This window comes from Ictalurus punctatus, chromosome 8 (assembly GCF_001660625.3).
Source record: "Ictalurus punctatus breed USDA103 chromosome 8, Coco_2.0, whole genome shotgun sequence".
Classification (NCBI taxonomy): Eukaryota; Metazoa; Chordata; class Actinopteri; order Siluriformes; family Ictaluridae; genus Ictalurus; species Ictalurus punctatus.
In genome coordinates, this window is record NC_030423.2 from 21,869,039 (window position 1) to 21,891,747 (window position 22,709).

The 22,709-nt window shown below is 37.6% G+C and overlaps 2 protein-coding genes across 3 annotated transcripts in view; one reads left to right on the top strand and one right to left on the bottom strand.

Annotated features, from left to right (window-relative positions):
* The window catches only part of cep290 (centrosomal protein 290), a 44,541-nt gene extending 40,325 nt beyond the window's left edge, over positions 1-4,216 (bottom strand). Inside the window, exons 1-5 of one of the 2 annotated variants that reach the window (XM_017474618.3) lie at positions 3,551-4,211; positions 3,041-3,118; positions 2,872-2,941; positions 2,738-2,784; positions 320-463 (exon numbers count right to left, since the gene is read on the bottom strand). In XM_017474618.3, coding sequence (XP_017330107.1) covers positions 320-463; positions 2,738-2,784; positions 2,872-2,941; positions 3,041-3,118; positions 3,551-3,643 — 432 coding nt within the window. In that variant the 5' untranslated portion in view covers positions 3,644-4,211. Of the gene's footprint in view, positions 1-319; positions 464-2,737; positions 2,785-2,871; positions 2,942-3,040; positions 3,119-3,550 lie in introns of both variants that reach the window. The other variant, XM_053682102.1, reaches the window with a different exon arrangement.
* A 734-nt stretch (positions 4,217-4,950) lies between these two features.
* tmtc3 (transmembrane O-mannosyltransferase targeting cadherins 3) overlaps positions 4,951-22,709 on the top strand; it is a 44,771-nt gene continuing 27,012 nt past the window's right edge. Inside the window, exons 1-6 of the mRNA XM_017474981.3 lie at positions 4,951-5,107; positions 8,024-8,237; positions 8,615-8,833; positions 17,872-17,971; positions 19,754-19,869; positions 20,805-20,977. Of these exons, the coding sequence (XP_017330470.1) occupies positions 8,049-8,237; positions 8,615-8,833; positions 17,872-17,971; positions 19,754-19,869; positions 20,805-20,977 (797 nt within the window). The 5' untranslated portion in view covers positions 4,951-5,107; positions 8,024-8,048. The remainder of the gene's footprint in view (positions 5,108-8,023; positions 8,238-8,614; positions 8,834-17,871; positions 17,972-19,753; positions 19,870-20,804; positions 20,978-22,709) is intronic.

A 22,709-nucleotide genomic window follows, 5' to 3' on the forward strand; every position in this document is an offset into this window, starting at 1 on the left:
AAAGGGAGGGAACGAAATGTATTGACTAAAAGGGTGCCAATAATTGTTGCACACCTATATTTTACAAAGATATATATTTTTATAAACCTGTGCTTTGTTTGCAATATGCACAGACAGACAAACAGACCAAACAGATGCGCAGATAATTGGACAGGCAGACAGTCAGGTAGAGAGATAGACATACAAATAGACAGTTGGAAAGACAGATAGATGAACAGAGAAACAGACAGGCATACAGTATATACGATCAACTCTTAAGTGACTTATATAAAACAAATGTTTATCTGTTGATCTCAAAAGTCTTTCTGTCAGGCCGTACCTCCTCGTTGCTTTTCCTCTCTTTATTCATGTCCTTCTCCAGCTGGACCAACTCCTTATCCTTCTGTTCCAACTGACTCTCCATCTGGCGGATTTCATCCCGGAGGAAGCGTGTGTCTCTCCCCCCTGCAGAGCGCTGCGCAATCTGCACAAGCGCATAGTTACTCACTTACAACGCAATGACAATCTGTCCTTAAACACCATTACATCTCTACACTCCATCTTCAGAGCTTTAAGGTCAGAAGTCCAGCGTGTCACATGTGCTGATAAAGTGACACTTTTATGGTGTACAAAACAGATATCAGCTTGCAGTCCTATGGGATTAGCATGCTAATCTGAACAATCAGTCAAGTGGTAAAGTGGGTGTCTGAGAGCTAAGCGCCCATATCGGATTAGATATCAGGGTCAAATAAAAAAAAGTTATAAAAAGATAAAATCACAATACTTACAATATCTCAGAAAAGTGTATCATGGCAATTTATCGCAATATCAATATTATATCTCTGTATTGCTCAGGGTCGGTTGGCATAATCGCATCTGACAAAAATCCAGTGTTTCAGGTTGGTACTGGATTGTTGCAACACTAGTGTTTTCAAGTGAATTTCAAGTGAAGGCATAGCTTTCATCCTTTCTGTAATCTTTAGGAGGTTGGGCTTAGGAGCTGAAGTCTTACCTAACATTGCTGAGAAAAATAAAAAAGAAAGACTGTAGTTGTCCAACATGACTGTACTTGTAGCGCTACAGTGTTCAGCTACATGAAGTTTTATTCATGTTTATAGGGTAGAGTAACCAACACATTTTTAACACAGAAATAGCTAAATGAGGGCGCACAGTGGCTTAGTGTTAGCACGTTCGCCTCACACCTCCAGGGTTGGGGGTCGATTCCTGCCTCTGCCCTGCGTGTGCGGAGTTTGAATATTCTCCCTGTGCTATGGGGGTTTCCTCCTGGTACTCTGGTTTCCTCCCCTAGTCCAAAGACATGCACGGTAGGTTGATTGGCATGTCCCAAGTGTCTATAGTGTATAAATAGGTGTGTGAATGTGTGTGTGATTTTGCCCTGATGGATTGGCACCCCATCCAGGGTGTACTCTGCCTTGCTCCCCCTGCTCCCTGGGATAGGCTCCAGGTTCCCCATGACCCAGTAAGATAAGCGGTATAGAAAATGGATGGATGGAATAACTAAATGAACTATTACACCACTTGCATATACCAAAACAGTTATTAAATAAATTCACATTTGGCCCATCTTACATTTCCTTAAACACTATTTGCAACTCTGAAAGGGGATTTTTTTTTTTTACCGATGGAATATTTAGTGAGTCAACTCGCCAATATCGCTTTATTTATGACCATAATTACACAGACACTGGACAAATAAACATAGATTTCTTCCTGTTTGTTTAATAGCTCTGTACTCAGTTCCTAGAGCTACAGCGCTAAGAACTGGCTCAAGTCCAAGAACTAGCTACACAACCCCCACACCACCTGCATTCCTTCAACACATCTTCTATTCATTCATCTTCAGTAACCACTTTATCCTGTATTTATAAATATTTATATATGTAGTGGTGCTTGAACAGTTGTGAACTCTTTAGACTTTTCTATATTTCTGCATAAATATGCCCTACAACATAATCATATTTTCATAGAGGTTCACATACTTTTGCCACTCACCGATATACAATATTGGATCATTTTCCTTAATAAATAAACATATAATAAGTATAATATGTTTTTCTCATTTGTTTAATTGGGTTCTCGTTACTTTGACTTTTTTCTACTTTTTGAACTTGTGTGAAAATCTGATGATGTCTTAGATCATATTTATGCAGAAATATAGAACGTTCTAAAAGGTTCACAAACTTTCAAGCACCACTGTGTATAGATTGATGCATAGATGGATTGATGGATAGACAGACAGATAATTAAATAGATATATGGATAGACAGATAGATGGATAGCTAGATAGAAGGATGGATAACTAGATAGATGGACAGATAATTTGTTAGATGGATGGATAGATAGACAGACAGACAGTTTGTTATATGGATGGATAGACAGACAGACAGAGATAGATAACTAGATAGATGGATAGACAGATGGATAATTTGTTAGATGGATGGACAGACAGACAGACAGCTAGTTTGTTAGATGGATAGACAGATAGGCAGACAGAGATAGATAACTAGATAGACAGATAGATGGACATAATTTATTAGATGGATGGACAGACAGATAGACAGACAGATACATAGATATAGAGACAGACTGATAGATGGATGACAGATAGATAATTTGTTAGATGGATGGATAGACAGATAGGCAGACAGCTAGATCGATCGATAGAGACAGACTGATAGATGGGTAGATGATTGATGAATAGAGGAAATTTTCCCTGTAGCCATGTTCGTGTGCTTACCTCCAGGTCCGTTTTCAGATCAGCTATCTCCTCTTTCAGTTGTGATTCTGTTTAATGACAAATTGACGAGACCAGTTTATAAACCAGTGATGCAGTCTAGGTTTTAAACTCACCTGACAGCAACGCAGACCTACCCATCCTAGCTTGCTCAGCGCCGGCCTTTTCCACAATTTCGTAGGCGCAGGTCGCTTCCTCCAACTTCAGCTGTGAACAAGCAGAAGTCTTAGACTTGCCTAAAAATGGCTTTTTGAATGAGCTAAAACTTTTTAGAAAAAAAAAAAAAAAACAGTTGAAGTGTCATACCTTCAGTAAGGTCTGTGAGATTCTGAACAGCTGTGCTACTTTCTTCAACTCGCTCTCCTTCAGGTCTTTTGGGTAAATCTATAGAAGTAATCACACATGAATTCAATCATCTACTTATATCAAGGTGCCAATAATTTTGAACCTAGTGTATTACTTTAAAGCAAGGCAGCACAGGTGAATACAGTAGTTTTTCTTCTTCTGAACAACCGATATCACAACCAGTCTTTGCTAGCTGATATTCTTATTTTACAAGACTGATAATCAAGGAATTTCAGGTATAACATTTTACACTTCTTTACTTTTTACTCATGGTATTCCTACACATGGACAATCCACTGATATGTGTTTTAAACAATATATTTTTTTTTATACATGAAATGGTTAAGATAATACTACACATAACACATTGTATGTGTTGTGGAAACGATTACATTTATTCATTTAACAGACGCATTTTTCCAAAACGACTTACAAATGAGAAAATACAAGCAAAATTAGAGGTCTCAGTACCTTCAAAAGCATATCGCAGATCTTCTCCTCATCATCTCCCAAATTGTCAGGGTCAACCCTCATCAGGAAGGTCCAGTCTGCAGCTGGAGGCATCTTGCTCTTGTTCTGGGGTGTCAGATCTGTACACTTGATGCTCAGGTGCAGTGAAATGTAACAGTTAACACGGGAAAATGCGTTGCAGCAAAATTCTTGAGCAAAGTACTGCAGCTAAACTGAAATAAAAACTCATTCTGCTGCTCCAATCTGCTCTATTGGAGGCTGTACCATGCATTACAGCATTAAATACATGTAGGAATTTATGTGCATGGCGTTTCAGAGACTAACAGACAAAATGTAAAGGGTATTTAATGAAAAAAATCTATTTAAAATATGAAACAATGCGCCCGTTAACTACTTGTTCTAGCTCGGCAGAGCTACATAACAGAAACAAGGTTAGCACAAATGGCTACATTTCTCGTTGAAAACGTTCACGTGCCCACAAAACGGGTTAAATATATAAAAAATATCCTTAATTAAAAAATAGAAAGCTAACGCATTAATATACTACCAAAGATAACAAACACGACTTCATCAGTTGTTAGCCAACTAGCTGGTTCAAACTGTCCATTTTCTAAGGTTGCTAAGCTACCACTGAATACAGTCGTATTCCTCTTGGCCCGAGTCGTGAATAGATTTTTTTACGACACTGTCGTAAAATTGTTAACGAATCCTTCTTTGAAACCTTTCTTTCTTTCCCATTTATTTTATTGTTGTTTATTTAATTAATCTCATTGACTAGAAACCGGCTTACTTATATTTTCGCTACGGGTTTATACAATTTGATACAGTTCATGAAAATCAAGTACAAATCTTTTATTTCTGTTCATTGCTTTCTGTTTTTAAGGAGGGATGATTTGTGTCGGTGTAATGTGTTATTTCCTTTTTAAAAGAAAGAAAACATGAAGTTTACGTTTATTAAAGGAGAAAAAAATGACTACATCATTACATTGTGGATAGATAGATGAATGGATGGGTGGATTGATAGATGGATGAATACGGATGAATCTGCATTTATAGATGACATTTAGCCATTATTACTATATGATTTATCATATATGAAAGTGCGTTCATATGTTTATGAATTTTTAGGAACCCAAACTAAAATGCACATCAGTATTTTGAACGATAAAAGTACACAGGTTTTGCCAGAAATGTTTTTTTAACGACAGTGCCAAAACAACCGTGCTAGAAGGCACCATTTATGTTGATACTTTTCAGAAATCGTATAAAAATATTATTATTATTATTATTATTATTATTATTATTATTATTATTATTTAAATTCCCAGCTGTTAACCATGAAGCGTTGTTAGTATACATCATGAATCAACAGTCGTCGCGCATGCGCAGAGCTTGTGCACATGGCGGAGCTCGCGCTCTGTGACCCGGATGCTATTTTCACGGTCAGCGAGCTACTTCTCGAGCTGCTGTTATCAAATAAAGGTGTTCGTTTGCTGGAAATACACGCACTTACACATATAAAATACATCCAGACGCGTTTCTCAAAACCATGCCAAGGTGAGTGCGTGCTGTTATATCCAACTTTATACAAACAGTCAAGTTAAAAACAAGAAACGATATGTCGTTCACCGGTCCTAGCTGATACAATAGCTGGTATAACGGCGGACTGAATCCCAACTAACTCCCTACTCCCTTTATACGTCCACTCTGTCTTATGGTATGTGAAAATGGTTTGTACACTTTACGGAGTGTTCTAAGGAGCAATTTGGGATTCAACGTGTATTTGTGCTTCTTGCTAGTTTGGGTGGTGATGGTGTTAAAACAGGTGTGTGTGCTCGGATTAAACAGCTAGGGCGAGTTTACAGATTTGTAAATAAACACTTGCATTTTTTATTGTAATTATTACTAAAAATCTGCCTGTCATCTCCTTTATGTATACACATTACATACATTAGACATGCATCTCCTTATAGGGCAGCGTATAGGGTGTCAAAACTATTGTTTCTTTATTCTGTAGTGCAGTATACTATTTTGATTGCATCTGTTTTTTATACAACGATCCAGGTTTTTTTTTTCTTTCTACACCCTACACAGTGTCCTGTCCCAGTCATGTCCTCACTTCTAGATTTGCAGACTAAGCACAACTGAAAGCTTCATGTGTTAGTTTATCTACTCTGAAAGTTACTAGGTGCTTGGTTTGCCTTTTAATATTTATTACCGATGAAACAGCACACGTTATTGGTCATTTGTTATGTTTTGTAGGAGTTTCAGCGATTTAAATATATATATATTTTAATGTTTATGTTGCTGGCAAAGATGATTTTCTTTGAGATATAGTCACAAGGCGGGGTGGTAGAGGCACTCCACTTTCACGTTGTGCCAGTCACACCACCCCGAAGTGCATTAGTTTTCTATAGCGGTATAGTCCAAATTGTATTATTCTGCTTATACCACAGACATTTGCCAATGATTACAATGTTTAATTGTTTAGTGGATGAGAAGTTGCACATTTTAATGCTTTATAGTAAGATTTAGTGTTAAGGAATATCTGAGAGACAAGTTAGTTCCTGTTCTCACCTACTTTTATAATGGAGTAAGCCTATTATATTGTGTGCTCTAGCAGACATATTATACAAGACATTTGGTTTGTGCAACCTTAAAAGAAGATGGACGCTAAACTCTCTTGGATATAAAACTTAAAAAAACATCATGGCGTTGAGGAGACTGGAATCTGGATTTGACCACTCTGTTTTAGGACCAGTGTTTATAATAAACTTAAAGGTTTTGAGAACAAAGTCCTAATGTTTCAAGGAAAAAGTCATCATTTTTTGGGGGGGGGTCTCACTGTTTCTGCCGGGAGGGTGGGGGGAGTCGCGATGTTTCGACAGGGGGAGGGAGTCTCGATGTTTCTGCCGGGAAGGTGGGGGGAGTCGCGATGTCTCGGCGGGGGAGGGGGACGAGGAGTCGCGATGTCTCGGCGGGGGAGGGGGACGAGGAGTCGCGATGTCTCGGCGGGGGAGGGGGACGAGGAGTCGCGATGCCTCGGCGGGGGACGAGGAGTCGCGATGCCTCGGCGGGGGACGAGGAGTCGCGATGCCTCGGCGGGGGACGAGGAGTCGCGATGCCTCGGCGGGGGACGAGGAGTCGCGATGCCTCGGCGGGGGACGAGGAGTCGCGATGCCTCGGCGGGGGACGAGGACTCGCGATGTCTCGGCGGGGGACGAGGAGTCGCGATGTCTCGGCGGGGGAGGGGGGGCGTAATGTTTTGAGGAGATATTGGAACATGGACTCGCCATTAGGCTCATGTTTTATAGTATGCAACACGTTGCGAACTCGATGTCGAGTGTGTTGGAGTTTTGATGATTGTTCTCATTGAACTGAGATTTCTTTTTCAATAAAAGAGACAATAACTTCACCAAATCCTCAACGCTTCCACATTTTGATTCTGCTCTGATGAGTATTTACCGAAATGGCATCATAGTATTTTGAAAAAGTCACTGACGTGATTCGGGTCAGATCATGCACCATGACCGTGTAATGTGTGTGTTTTTATTAAAGCTGCACCTACATTTCTCAGCCGATACCGATAACTGATTATTCAGAGTGATTTTGTCAGATACCGATAACTGATACCGATAGCTCTGCCTTTTATGCCTTCTTTTAAATTAATAATAATTAATTCCACAATTCTGAAGGAAATGCAAATAAAAACTTTATTCTCTCCATTTCAACAAGTTGTTTCACAGTAACTGGTCTCATAAACAAAACACTTTGCTCAAATTAACAGTAACACATGAACTCAATCCTGAAGATTAAAGTAAGATTTCTTAATTTACTGAATGTGATTAATTCATATTAACAGAATTAATTGACTGAATTATATAAAAAAAACTGCTGTTAGTCTCACATTCACTCACCACAAACAAAAGCATTTCTACTCCATCATTGAACATCAAACTGGTAATATATATAATAAACTTTTTTTTATATATATATATAGTAACATGAACTGGATATGAAATATACTACTCTACAAATATTTTTTTCTGTGATGTATATAATTTTTTGTCAACTCATCTACATTTAAATCTTTCAACGGTGTACCGGATCTTTAATTCGGCTCGAGCAGCGCAGGGACAAAGATATTTTGACTCAACTCCGAAACTCCCGCTTCACTGCTGCAGCGTGTGGTGTAAAATTTTAGCAGTGCAGAGATTACAAACTGCAGTTTTGTCGTCATTCCACACAAGAGACATCATCTTTACACTTAGCATGAATTCGATGTGTTTTCCCGCCTTCTTTTGATTGACAGGATATAATCAGCCCTGATCATCGGATGTTTTTAAACTATCGGCTGATTGCATGAAAAATTGCCTTTATCGTCCGATACCGGTTATCAGCGATACATCTCTAGTTTTTATTAAAGCCATGATTAATACAGCTTTTACAGTTAATCATTTCTCTCCGTCACAGTGCTCAGTGAGGTGTCCTGGTGACGATGGCTGTGGTGTCATGGAAGGAAACGTGTCTGCTCGCTGCGCTGGTGTTGGGCTGCTACTGGAACAGCTGGCTGTGCGGCTTTGTGTTCGACGACGTCTCCGCCATCTTGGATAACAAGGACCTTCGTCCCTCGACGCCAATTCAGAACCTGTTTCTCAATGATTTTTGGGGGACCCCCATGTCAGAGGTGGATGTTTCTTGTCATTTATAATGGCTGTCAAATGTTTGGTATCATTTAACTTAAAAAAGAAAATAAAAAAATCAGATGCGGTTTCAGTACAGATTCACTCGTCATTTATTCCCTATGTAGTTATGAGAGCTGTGTTTTATTCAAAGCATTTCAAATCCAGTTCTAGCATAAAGCTGAGCAGTTAAATGGATACTCTGATGTTTTTCCAATCTAACTCTCATTGCTGTCGCAGTCTCTTCCACACGTTTCCATGTACTTGGGGAAGAAAAAAACAGTTAACTGAAACACACTTATAATGAAAGTCTAAGTGCAGCTGTTGGATTGTTGATTTGATCATTTTATTTGAAACCCCTCTACCACATCTTTGCCTGCAGGAGCGAAGCCATAAATCCTACAGGCCGCTCACTGTGCTCACCTTTCGCCTAAACTACCTGCTGAGTGAGCTGAGTCCAGCGTCCTACCATCTTCTCAACGTGGTTCTTCACGTGGCCGTGTGCATCCTCTTCCTGCGCTTCTGCCGCCTGCTGATGGACCGCACGACCAGCCTGGTGGCCGCGCTGCTGTTCGCCGTCCATCCGGTCCACACCGAGGCTGTGAGTACTGAAACATACACTTGCCTACGAAAGTATTGGAACGACAAGGCCCATTCTTTTGTTTGTGCTATACGCTGAAGATATTTGGGTTTGAGATCAAAAGACGAATATGAGACGATGGATCAGCATTTCAGCTTTCATTTCCTCATATATTCATCTAGATGTGTTAAACAACTTCGAAAATGGCACCTTTGGTGGCAGTCCACCCAGTGTTTAGGTGAAAATGATAGGAACATATAGTATTAAAGTAAATAACACTTAATATTTGGTTGCATATCCCTTGCTTGCAATAACTGCATCAAGCCTGCAACACACTAACATCACCAAATTGTTAGTTTCTTCTTCTTTTGTGTTGCTTTTCCAGGCTTTTACCGCAGCCTCTTTGCAGCTTCTTTCGGGGAGTTTCTCCCTTTAGTCTTCTCTTCAGGAGGTGAAATTCTGCTCCATTGGGTTAAGGTCTGGTGATTGACTTGGCCAGTCTAAAACCTTCCACTTCTTCTCCCTGATGAAGTCCTTTGTTGAGTTGGCAGTGTGCTTTGGGTCATTGTCTTTCTGTTTTAATCAATAAAGTTTAGTGAGCCTTTTCCAGAAGCAGCCATGCAAGCCCAAGTCATGGCACTACCTCCACCATGCTTGTCCGATCAGCTTGTATGTTTTGTATCATGAGCAGATCCTTTCTTTGTCCACACTTTGTTCTTTCCATCACTTTGGTAGAGGTTAATCTTGATTCCAGAACTTTTGTGTGCTCATTTCTGTATTTCTTTGCGAATTCCAATCTGGCTTTCTGATCCTTACTGCTGATGAGTGGTTTGCATCTTGTGGTATGGCCTCTATATTTCTGCTCTCGAAGTCTTCTTGGGACAGTGGATTGTGTTACCTTCACACCTGTCCTGTTGAGGTTGTTGGTGATATCATTGATTGAGTTTTTCTTCAGTGTTCATCAACGTCTTTTGTTTTCCTTGGCCGACTTGTTCGATGTCCGGTTAGTGTTGTCTTTCTTTTTCAGGACATTCCAAATTGTTGTATTGGCTATGCCCAGTGCTTGTGCAATGACTCTGATTGGTTTTCCCTCTTTTCTCTGCTTCAAAATAGCTTGCTTTTCTCCCATAGACAGCTCTCTGGTTTATCCTTTTTAACAACAAATGCAGTCTTAATAGGTGAAACCTAGGGCTCAAACCAAGAGTACACATTCACAGCTGTTAATTGTTTAAAAAATCAATTTGATCACTTGAAAAGTGTGTGGGTTCAAACGAAATGTGCTATGTTCTAAGTTGTTTCATAGATCTAATGATTTTTGATGTTGACATTAGATGCTTCAAACGCATTTATGGCCAGCTGAAGTTCAGTGGTTAAAAAAAACAGTTAAACAAATTAAGAAACGGTGCTGTAATCTTGAATTATTGTACAGGCCAAGCTTTTCAACTCGACTGATTCGGTTTACACATCATTCACTGGAACTTTGTTTCTCTGCTTTCTCACTATGTGCAAGTTAATATTATTATAACACACAGGGATCTACAGTGCGACCATTTTACTCGCATTTGCGACTGAAAAGTACTTTGTGCGACTACGAAAAAAATATTTTGGCGCACCGGTGCGAGTGACCTGTTCGGAGTTGTATGATACAATCGGAATAAAAACTACAGGAAGTCCAAAATGCATCTACACCGCACAACAGTTACTTTCACACTTTCACTCTAATTTTTGTAATTAGGAGCACAAGTGCTCCTAAAAGAAATTGTTACCATAGAGCCCTGCCACAGCGCGCTTGAATTCCCAAATCTGACTGTGTATTATTTTTGTGGAACAGCACGAGTTGGACAGTAGTTCCAGCTGTAACATGAATGACAGGTTTATATTAATCCACTTGTTCTCATTTATTATTGTTTCTATAGTAAAATCGCATACGCAGGGATGTAGGTGAGAACAGGAGATAACTTGTCTTTCTGGCACTGTACAACATTAAATCTTAACTATAAATTGCAAAAATGCATCACAAGTTGTTTGTGAAAAAATTAAACATTGTAATCGTTGACACATGGCTTTGCATAAGTGGAATAATGCGCTCCAGTAGGGCTGCAACAGCTAATAGATAAAATCAAAAATGACCGACATGGAATTTCATTATGGATTAGGTCTGTGATGTCACTGGCTGGGTTATCCACAGTGACGTCACTTCACAATGGTGAAAAAGGCATTTCTATGAATAAAACGCATCTGAGAAATAGCGGCGGTCACAGAGTGAGCTGTTGCAGGAAAAGTGCACAATACAGATTGTCCAAAACATGAATGTTTTATATTAAGCACTTCAAACAAACCCGTAAGTGTATTAACGTGGCTTGTTGTGTCAGATGCTGCGACAGATGCGTGTGCTGTTTAATGTGTTCCAGACATGGTTTCCTCAGCGCAGAAAGAACACTTTTACCTTTATATCTTTATCTGTAAATTTTAGAAATTCACGCCAGTATTTCCATTTTACCTAAATGGTCATCCAGATGTTTGAAGGACAACAGAATGTGAAATAACATGCCCCCCCCCCCCCCCCCCCCCAAAAAAAAAAAAAAAACGGGAAAGAAAAACCGCCCTTCTAATCCAGCTAATCGATTAATCAAAGAAATAATCGACAGATCAATCGATTATCAAAATAATCGTTAGTTGCAGCCCTACACTCCAGGCTGTGCTGTTATTTAAAAATTATGCAATTTGGGGTGTTATTACATATATTAACACACTATATGAGCAAGTAAATTTTATTAGCTGACAATCATCTGCTGTTTTCTGAATTAATGGTTTGATACAAGCATTTAATGAAGTTTATTTGACTTTTAACTACTTTTCTATGCTCCATTACCTCACAAACACAGTGAGAGAGACCGCATAGGCTGCATTATACACATGCAAGTGGTGTTTGAAGAGGAAATGGTGCTCTTTATTGAAAGAACATTGCTCTGGGCCCCAGTTTGAAGTTTATGACTTTTTTTTTTGGAATTTTTATGAGACCTCCCTCCTCCAGGCGTAATAAATTATTGGCGTAATAAATAAAGATGAAGAGAACCCAATTAAACAAATGAGACACAAATCTTATACTTGGTCTTTTATTTATTGAGGAAAATGATCTAATATAACATATCAAAAGTATGTGAAATAAAATATAACGTGGCAAAAGTATGTGAACCTCTAGGTTTAGCTGTTACTTTGAAGGTGAAAATAGTCAGGTGTTCAACGGGATGACGATCACGTGTGAGTGAGCGGCCTGTTTTATTTGTCTTCACATGTTTGTGGAAGTGTATCATGGCCTGAACAGAGGAGATTTCTGAGGACCTCAGAAAAAGAGTTGTTGATGCTCATCAGGCTGGAAAAGGTTATAAAACCTTTGCTAAAGAGTTTGGACTCCACCAATCCATGGTCATATAGACTGTGTGCAAATGGAGGTAATTTAAGACCATTGTTACCCCCCAGGAGTGGTCAAACAACAAAGATCATGCCAAAAGCAAGACACACAAGAAGTCACAAAGGAACCCAGAGTAACTTCTAATAAGCTAAAGGCCTCTCTCACATTGGCTAATGTTCATGAGTTCACCATCTTGAGAACACTGACCAACAATGGTGTGCATGGCAGGGTTGCTAGAAGAAAGTCACTGCTCTCCAAAAAGAACATCGCTGCCTGTCTGCAGTTTGCTAAAGATCATGTGGACAAGTCAGAAGGCTATTGGAAAAATGTTTTGGGGGCAGATGAGGCCAAAATAGAATTTTGGGTTTAAATGAGAAGCGTTATGTTTGGAGAAAGGAAAACGCTGCATTCCAGCATAAGAACCTTATCCTATCTGTGAAACATGATGGTGGTGGTAGTATCATAGTTTTGGCCTGTTTTGCTGCATCTGGGCTTGCCATCTTTGATTGAACAATGAATTCTAAAGGAAAATGTCAGGACATCTGTCCATAAAATTAACCTCCAGGGAAAGTGGGTCATGCAGCGAGAAAATGACCCTAAGCAGACAACTCGTTCTACTAAAGAATAGTTAAAGAAGAATAAAGTTAATGTTTTGGAATGGCCAAGTCAAAGTCCTGACATTAGAACTCCTGTAGAAAAGTTGTTGATGGACCTTAAGCAAGTAGTTCATGTGAGGAAACCCATCAACATCCCAGAGTTGAAGCTGTTCTGTACTGACGAACGGGTTAAAATTCCACAAAGTCGATGTGCAGGACTGATCAACACTTACCGGAAATGTTTAGTTGCAGTTATAGCTGCACAAGGGGGTCACACCAGATACTGAAAGCAAAGGTTCTTTTGCCACTTTTGCCACTCACGGACATGTAATATTGGATCACTTTCCTCAATAAATAAATGTCCAAGTATAATATTTTTGTTTCATTCGTTTAACTGGGTTCTCTTTATCTACTTTCAGGACTGAAGATGATTTATGTCATTTATGCAGAAATGTAGAAAATTCTAAAGGGTTCACAAACTTTCAAGCACCACTGTATATGTAGTGAACTAAAATAAGTAACTTAATAAAACATTCAAATCTAGTCGGTCATGTTAAGCTGCCATGATTATTTGTCTTGAAGTACCTCCGACAGTCGGACGTGCATACGGTAAGCGTAATTTCTGTAATTGTGACGACGTAACTGCACGGTTTTTGATTGATCGTGGTTCCTGGCAAGCGTGTAATTTGCTACACCAGTAATTTCTAGGAAGAGGCAGTATGGCGGTATGGTAGGCTTCCTTCTGAACTTCCTTCCATCATCCCTGAACTTGACGACTTGACACGTTCTCTGAAATACAAATCATGAGAAGATCGAGACCTTCTGTGATTTGCTCCAACAGTTTGGGAGCATTTGTGAACACAAGAAACCCACACACGTCGATTATCTCGGTCCACTACAACCCAGATTTGTTCCTTGTGTACACAACTGTAGTAATTCTCCTACACTGACATTGTACAGACTGGGCCTGCCATTATTCATCAAGTATGTTGTCCTCCATAGAGATACTCCAGTGCAGGTCTCTGTTTCTCATTATTCTTACTGTTTTTCTTCCTCTCAGTTGACTGCATCCCTTTGGAATTGGGTTATCCACCACGGGGCTGGGAAAGATTGACAACAGTATCTGTAGTCATCATTAGATTCCATCTTTTACGACAGCTCTCGGTATAAACATCCATCGGAAAACATGAATTCTGTGGCTTTGAACAAAATTGGTTTTGTTGTATCTCGTATACAGATAATCGTTTCCTTTCCACCTATTTTGTAATCCTGCACCCTAATAGCCTGCTTTTCTGACTTTGCAGTAGAGCAAAAAAAAAAATAAATAAACCCCAAACTTTTTTTGATGTCTCTTGGCAGCAGAATGGGCAAGGGAGATTGTCATGAACATCTCTGGCCGCCTAAACACGAAAGGGGTTCACATGAAGGAAAAGAATCAGCGTGTTTATCAGGACACTAGACAAGAATTCAATAAGTATCTGTGTGTCTGTTCAACGTGGAGCACATACACTTTATATAATTTCTCCATTTTATAATAAGCTTAGTTACAGCAAATCACTCGTTAGGATTATTTGCAATTCATACCCCGACTTCAGTTTTGCAAGCGTTTTTTTTTTTTTGTTTGTTTGTTTTTTTGTTGCGTGTAACAGATGGCCTCCACGCACGAGAGATCTCCCTTCTGCATTGCGAATAATGAAAATGAATGTCTTAATATTATCGCAAATTAGACATGGTTGGTGAGATAAAATGTGCAAGATAAGGTTTATTATTTAGCAATAATAAACAGGAAATATATTTTCCGGTTTATTATTTAGCAATAATAAACAGGAAATATATTTTCTTAATTTCTCCAGTAGCGAAAGCAAAACCGATAGTGTCGGAGCTTATTGATACTACAGTCTTTCATAATTTAGCACTGGGGACAGTTTAATACCGGGTTTTGGTATCCATCCCTACTCACAAGCCTTAAAAACTGCAACCCAGCTTTATTTCCTCGTGTCGGCCAATTAACCCGTCTTCCATTGAGACACTCCACTGCAGGTCTCTGTTTCTCATTATTATTACTCGTTACTTTCTCCCGCTCAGCTGGCGAGCCCCGTTCGGATTTGGGTTCTCTTGCGTCTCGCACTACGCTTGTGAGATCGTCCTCTGGTCTGAAGTCCAAAGGCTTCAGCAACTTTGACTCCTGGTGAAAAATCTGGCTGAGTGGTCAGAAACACGCAACGTATGCCGTGCGCTGATTACTTTTACTTTTCTTAACCGGGCCTTGAAGTGACGCCGTTATGTGCGAGTGCTTTCACAGCTCATATTCAGAAACCCAGCCCCAGGAGATGGCTGAACTGTAGTTACTGTTGCGTGTCATTCATTCGTTCGGTCAGTCGTTGGTTAGGTCAGTTGGTCAGTGTACTCAGAGTTTGCACAAAAGAGGCTTTTACTGTGGAACGGACATTTTTTCCAGACACTAAGCCGTCTGGAATCTACCCTGCCAATGAATCTAGAGCTGTGACTGCAGGACAGAGTGGAGACAACAGACTGCTCTGTTCAGGACTTCCTGTTCATGAATGTGTCAATAACTGTGTCTGACTGGGAGTGTGCCGACTTCTACCATGTGTCAAATATCCGGTTTTAGGATTCTGCACAAAAAACTAGAATGACTGTTAAGCATATATTACTGGACTGTCCTACTTAATAATACTAAACAATTCTACTCAAAAAAGATGTACCCAGAAGTCTTACGAAATGTCTCACCAGGGAAAAAAATTCTAGAATTCTTATCAAATATTAAAATGAATTGACCTTATATACAGTAACTATTGTTGTTGACACTGTTTGGAATGTTGTTAAATTTTATTGTTGTAATACTGTAAGAATGTATGGAATATCCGGTTTTACTTGCATTGATCTTGACATAAAATAGGTTTGAATCAAAGTTTGTTATAATGGTTATAAAAAGATTTGATGGCTTAAAAAAATAAACAGCTTAAAACCAAAAAAAGAAGAAAAAGAAATAAAGGCAATAATTCAAATATAATTCTACAAATAAATGAAAAGATTTTTTTTAAAGAAGAAATGTTTATTCAAAAAGAAGCCATTTTTAAATTGTTTAAAAAAAAAACCATTTTATTTTCAGTGCAAAATTTAAACATTAAAATTGCTTCCAGCCCAAATGATCATTTTTATTTTAATTTTTTTTAAAAAAACAATTCATTTTAATTTCAACGGTAAAAAATTATTGGCGAAAATAAATTACTTAAACCAGAACGGGAGAAAAACATACGTTTCAATAAGTATAATTCTAAATTCAGCAATTCTGATTCAATTCTAATATTACATTTAAAAAAATACAATACATGTTCTTGAGTTCAAAATTTAAACTTGAGATCAACTGCTTCAGGTCGCAGTTTGTAATTGTTATTATAAACATTAAAAAGATTTACTGGCTACAAAATAAATTTGGTTAAAATGTAATGAGAAATACATTCCTATAACTATTAAAAATTGTAATGTTTTTTGCAATGTTAAGGACCGAGTAGAGAATCTTAACATCAGCTGCTTCATATCAGATTCATGAAAAATTTGATAAAACGATATAACACCGGTGAATTCTCAGAAAAGTATAATGTGCCGATTACTTATGACGATATCGCTGTTACATCGCCACATGGCCGGGTGAGAGTGTGACTGGATGTGAAAGTATAAGCAGTGTGTGAGAGCTGTGTGTGTTTGTGACTATGTCGAGCCGTTGTTTGTTGTGTGTCGGTGCGGAGCTCCATGTGGTGGCAGTAATGGACAGCGTGTTGTTTTGGTTTTGTGAGATCTGAAGGCTTTGCTGGATATACGGTTGAAACATGTTTATTTAATTATTTCTTTATTTCCTTTTTATTTATTTAGAATTTGTGAAAAAATTTTTTTTTTTATTAAATTAGTGACACCCCCCCCCCCCCCCCCAAATTGTAAAGCAGACATGGCCTTGTGGAAATTATTACTTTATGTATTTTTCTTTTAATTTATGTTTTTGATTTTGTTTTTTTCATTTTCCAAACCATTTTTCTTGGACACTGGTCTACATCATCATCAAATATTTTTAATACTATTTAATACATATGTTTACGAATACCTGCTCTGTGTGGTTTACATGTAGAGCTAGGTGATACGATGTTGTTGTTGTTGTTGTTGTTGTTAATAATAATAATAATAATAATAATAATAATAATATTAAGTCATAATAGTAATATCATGATAAAACACATTTCTGAGATGTAGTGATATCATGATTTTTTTTAAAAAATAAAAATTCTTATTTTATCTTATTATATTAAAAACTTTCATATTTAAAAGTATTTTTAAAAAATACATTTCATACAGACATTAAATATCATGAAATGTTTAAAAAATATATATTTTTAATTCATTCATTTTTATTATTATTTTTTAAATTCATGTAACTATGGTGTTGCTGAGAAATGATTCGCAAACCTAGATACCATGATACATATTTTCTTGTATCGCCCCACCCCTAATATGACGATGATGATGATAATAATAATCTCAATAGCATGACTAGCATTTCTAACAAAAAATGTAAAAAAATAAGTTACATGTTGTGACTGGTTTTAAAAAGTTTTTTTTTTTTTTTTTTTTTTTTTTGGTCGTAGTTTTCGAAACAGCATTTTTGCTGGCAGTTCTGTATATCGTGATGCGTGTTACTCCTCATAGAAATAACAAGTGTGCGCTTGTATATATGTTTCTTTTTCCCCCTTGGTTCGCAAGTTGCCCATTGTTTATTCGATGTGTAATTTGCACCGCTGACAGAAGCTGTCAGAAATCAGTTGTAACCACGGTGCAATTTGTTTTATTTGCCTTTAGGTGTATAAGTGTTTTTTTTTTTTTTTTTTTTATGCAGCTTGTGTTGTTTAAAATTTTTTTGTTTACTTTCAACAAAAACATTTTTTTGTTCACATGTTTACACCTGCTGTCCATTTTGCCTCCCTCCTCAGAGACCCACATGTTGAGCTGCAAATTGATCTCGGGTTCATTTCTTTTCCTGCCAGGTCACAGGCGTTGTGGGGAGAGCCGAATTGCTGTCCTCAATCTTTCTCCTGGCGGCGTTCCTGGCGTACACCAAGTCGAAAGGTGCCGATCGCTCCATCGGTAAAATTAGTCATTAGTGCTTTTTATTGTTGTTTGTTTCTTTTTATTTGTTTGCTTTTTTATACATGCCTAAACAGGTTCTTCTCAGGCCACATCGCCAAGCCGCGACATGCTTTCAGTGTTCCCCACCCAGAGAGCGTTTAAAGTCATTTTCACTCAATGCAAACCTCTCAGAACGGCACATACTGCTGTGAGAGGGCACGTGTTCTCACTTCGTTAGGTAACGTGCCATTGACCAAGATCTTACAGCATAATCATGCCAACACTCTCTCTCTCTCTCTCTCTCTCTCTCTCTCTCTCTCTCTCTTTTTTTTTTTTCTTTTTTTTTCTTTTTTATTTTTTTTGGATGGAAGGAATATTGTTTTTTCCACCTAAATATGACATAGTTGTGTTGAGTCTTCCTAATTACAGCTGAACAAATAAATAAATTGCCATGGCACACATCACAAGGTATTGATTAATTTTCTATATTGGCAGCTCTGACAGCAGCACAACTGTAAATCACACGTTTGTGGTAATGCGCTCGTTGACACTTCTATTGTAACCGCTCCTTCACAAGGACTTGTACAGCGCAGACTGTATACTGTCTTAACCTGAAAAAGTGTCATAATTTTCTCTAAGTAGACGTTTATATATATATATGTGTGTGTTTGTGTGTGTGTGTGTGTGTATATATATATATATAATATATATATTTATATTTTATCTTATAAAAAGGAAGGAGTCTCCAATGTCAGAGGGGTTAATGTGTTGCGGGTTCTCAGTACCGTGAGAACAGGCCTTTTGTTTTGTCTAATTAACTTCAAGACATTAAAGCGGGTGAATGAAAGAAAGCGGTAGTCGCTTTAACGCAAGTGAAAACGTGATGTTGAACCTCATGTAACTATAAATGGATAATGCTGTTAAGTTAAAAAGTCATAATCTTTGTGGTTTAAGAGGAAAAAAACACTACAATAGGAAAATAATCAACTACAGTGTGGTATCAGTAACTCCACGTCATCACAGCGCTATGTTTAACATTGATTATTTTCCTGTAACAGCACCACACAGGAGTGCTTTATTCCAGATGTTGATGACGTCACATTTTTAAACACAAAATTCAAAGTCTTGATCTGTTGCTGATCAGCTATACAAGTTCATCTGCCTGCCTGCCTGAGTGCCTCTTTGTCTGCCTGCCTGCCTGCCTCTTTGTCTGCCTGCCTGCCTGCCTCTTTGTCTGCCTGCCTGCCTGCCTCTTTGTCTGCCTGCCTGCCTGCCTCTTTGTCTGCCTGCCTGCCTCTTTTTCTGCCTGCCTGCCTCTCTGTCTGTCTGTCTTTCAAATAGTTTCTCTGTCTAATTGTGTGTCTGTAATCAATCAATCATGCAGGAGTGATCCGTCATTTTGTGCCAGATGAGTTATAACAATCAACACTGTATAATTGAATACTGAAGCAAAATTCCACTTACAAATGATATCCTCTGTTAAGAAATTGAAATTAGTAGTGATGAGACCCCCCCCCCCCCCCCCACACACACACACACACACACACACACCCCATTCTGTAATTAAGCATACATGAATGAAAATGGGGAAAAAACCCAGAAAGTTTGGTTTTCTGGCTCGAGAAGCACTCATCAGTACAGGAAAAGAATTTGTTTCTGAGCAGGGCCAGATTGCTTGCGTGTATGAATAAATGTTTTTTTAAAAAGGGCCTTAAACAAGAAAAAAAGAGTGTGTTTTGTGTGCGTGTCTTGATTCTGAAAACTCATGTTCATTAAAACCCTGTGTGTGACTGTTTTCAGTGTGGACACCAATCATTCTGACGGTGTTCCTTGTTGCCGTAGCAACTCTGTGTAAGGAGCAGGGAATCACTGTGATCGGGATATGCTGTGTGTACGAAGTGTTTGTAGCACAAGGGGTAAGACCGCGCCCTCGCATTGCATTCAGAAGAATAATAAACTGTAACAATAAAGTGCCAAAAAAAGTGTTATAATTATTATTAGTTTTACTCATCTCTATTGATTATATTATTATTTTTAAAAATCGTGTTGTATTTAATTTTGATTAGATAATATAGTTATTATATAATTAGTATAACTAATGTACTATAACTGTGCTTATTATTATTATTATTATTATTATTATTATTATTATTATTATAATAAACTGTAAATAAGCATTGATTCTTTATACTCTTTAAAATGTGTTGGTTTTTTTCTACTTTTTTTTTTTTTTTTTTTTTTTTTTTTACATATGTAATGTTTTTAAACATAACGGTAATTCAAACGGTAAATTCAGTTGCTTGTGGTTTCTTTGTTTTATTTTCCCTTAAACCATTAGCTCCGTTTACAAAACGGTTCATTTGGACACAACAGCTGTTTACACATCCTCGGGCTAGAGACAGCTGCAATAATTCATAGTGCGTAAATGTAAATATCCTAACGTCATGGATCAGTCATTGAGGCCACGGGCTTGTGTTTAAAAGGAAAAATTAGTTCACTGTCTGTGTTTCTCTGAACATGTTAATTGCTTCTTGTTACTTTAAGTAATTATGCTTTGAGTGAAGCGCTTAAGGCACACATTTACTCTAGAAAACCAACATCATGCTTGCTGAAGCTATTCATTATTCAGAGACGCACCTCTGTTAATTCTCATTATTATTGTAATTATAATTTTTAGTCATGCCATAATTGATCTGCAGCTAGCATGGAGTCTGTTTGTGAACAGTAAAGTGCATTCCTGACAGAATAGATGATAACGGATAATAGATGGGTTGCGATGTGATTCTCAGCGATTTATTTCCAGATAATTTATTTCGTCTGGCTTCTTCTCCTCCGTCTGTCTGTAACGCAGTTCACGCTGCCCCTGCTGATCGAGACGGCACTGCAAGTGTTACGAGGGAAGGACCTTTTTCCCTATGCGGTGCTGCAGACCCTGCTGAAGTTGGTGGTGCTGGTCATCAGCACACTGCTGCTGGTTATAGTGCGAGTTCAGGTCATCCAGTCGCAACTGCCCGTCTTCACTAGGTGAGCTGATCTCAAAAAGAGTAGAGTTTAAATTATAATCCCACTATCCTGATTTTACAATCCTACTATCCTGATTTATAATCCTGATTTATAATCACACTATCCTGATTTACAATCTTGATTTAAAACTACTCTTTCCTGATTTACAATCCCACTATCCTGATTTACAATCCTGAATTAAAATGACACTATCCTGATTTAAAATGACACTATCCTAATTTACAATCCTGAATTAAAATGACACTATCCTGATTTATAATCCTCATTTAAAATGACACTATCCTGATTTACAGTCCTGATTTTAAAATGACACTATCCGGATTTACAATCCTGATTTTAAAATGACACTATCCTGATTTACAATCCTGATTTTAAAATGACACTATCCGGATTTACAATCTTGATTTTAAAATGACACTATCCGGATTTACAATCCCACTATCCTAATTTACAATCCTGAATTAAAATGACACTATCCTGATTTATAATCCTCATTTAAAATGACACTATCCGGATTTACAATCTTGATTTTAAAATGACACTATCCTGATTTACAATCCTGATTTTAAAATGACACTATCCGGATTTGCAATCTTGATTTTAAAATGACACTATCCTGATTTACAATCCTGATTTTAAAATGACACTATCCGGATTTACAATCTTGATTTTAAAATGACACTATCCTGATTTTAAAATGACACTATCCGGATTTACAATCCTGATTTTAAAATGACACTATCCGGATTTACAATCCTGATTTTAAAATGACACTATCCTGATTTACAATCCTGATTTTAAAATGACACTATCCGGATTTGCAATCTTGATTTTAAAATGACACTATCCGGATTTACAATCCTGATTTTAAAATGACACTATCCGGATTTGCAATCTTGATTTTAAAATGACACTATCCTGATTTACAATCCTGATTTTAAAATGACACTATCCGGATTTGCAATCTTGATTTTAAAATGACACTATCCTGATTTACAATCCTGATTTTAAAATGACACTATCCGGATTTACAATCTTGATTTTAAAATGACACTATCCTGATTTTAAAATGACACTATCCGGATTTACAATCCTGATTTTAAAATGACACTATCCGGATTTACAATCTTGATTTTAAAATGACACTATCCTGATTTTAAAATGACACTATCCGGATTTACAATCCTGATTTTAAAATGACACTATCCGGATTTACAATCTTGATTTTAAAATGACACTATCCTGATTTTAAAATGACACTATCCGGATTTACAATCTTGATTTTAAAATGACACTATCCTGATTTTAAAATGACACTATCCGGATTTACAATCCTGATTTTAAAATGACACTATCCGGATTTACAATCCTGATTTTAAAATGACACTATCCGGATTTTAAAATGACACTATCCGGATTTACAATCCTGATTTTAAAATGACACTATCCGGATTTTAAAATGACACTATCCGGATTTACAATCCTGATTTTAAAATGACACTATCCGGATTTTAAAATGACACTATCCGGATTTACAATCTTGATTTTAAAATGACACTATCCTGATTTTAAAATGACACTATCCGGATTTACAATCCTGATTTTAAAATGACACTATCCGGATTTACAATCTTGATTTTAAAATGACACTATCCTGATTTTAAAATGACACTATCCGGATTTACAATCTTGATTTTAAAATGACACTATCCTGATTTTAAAATGACACTAT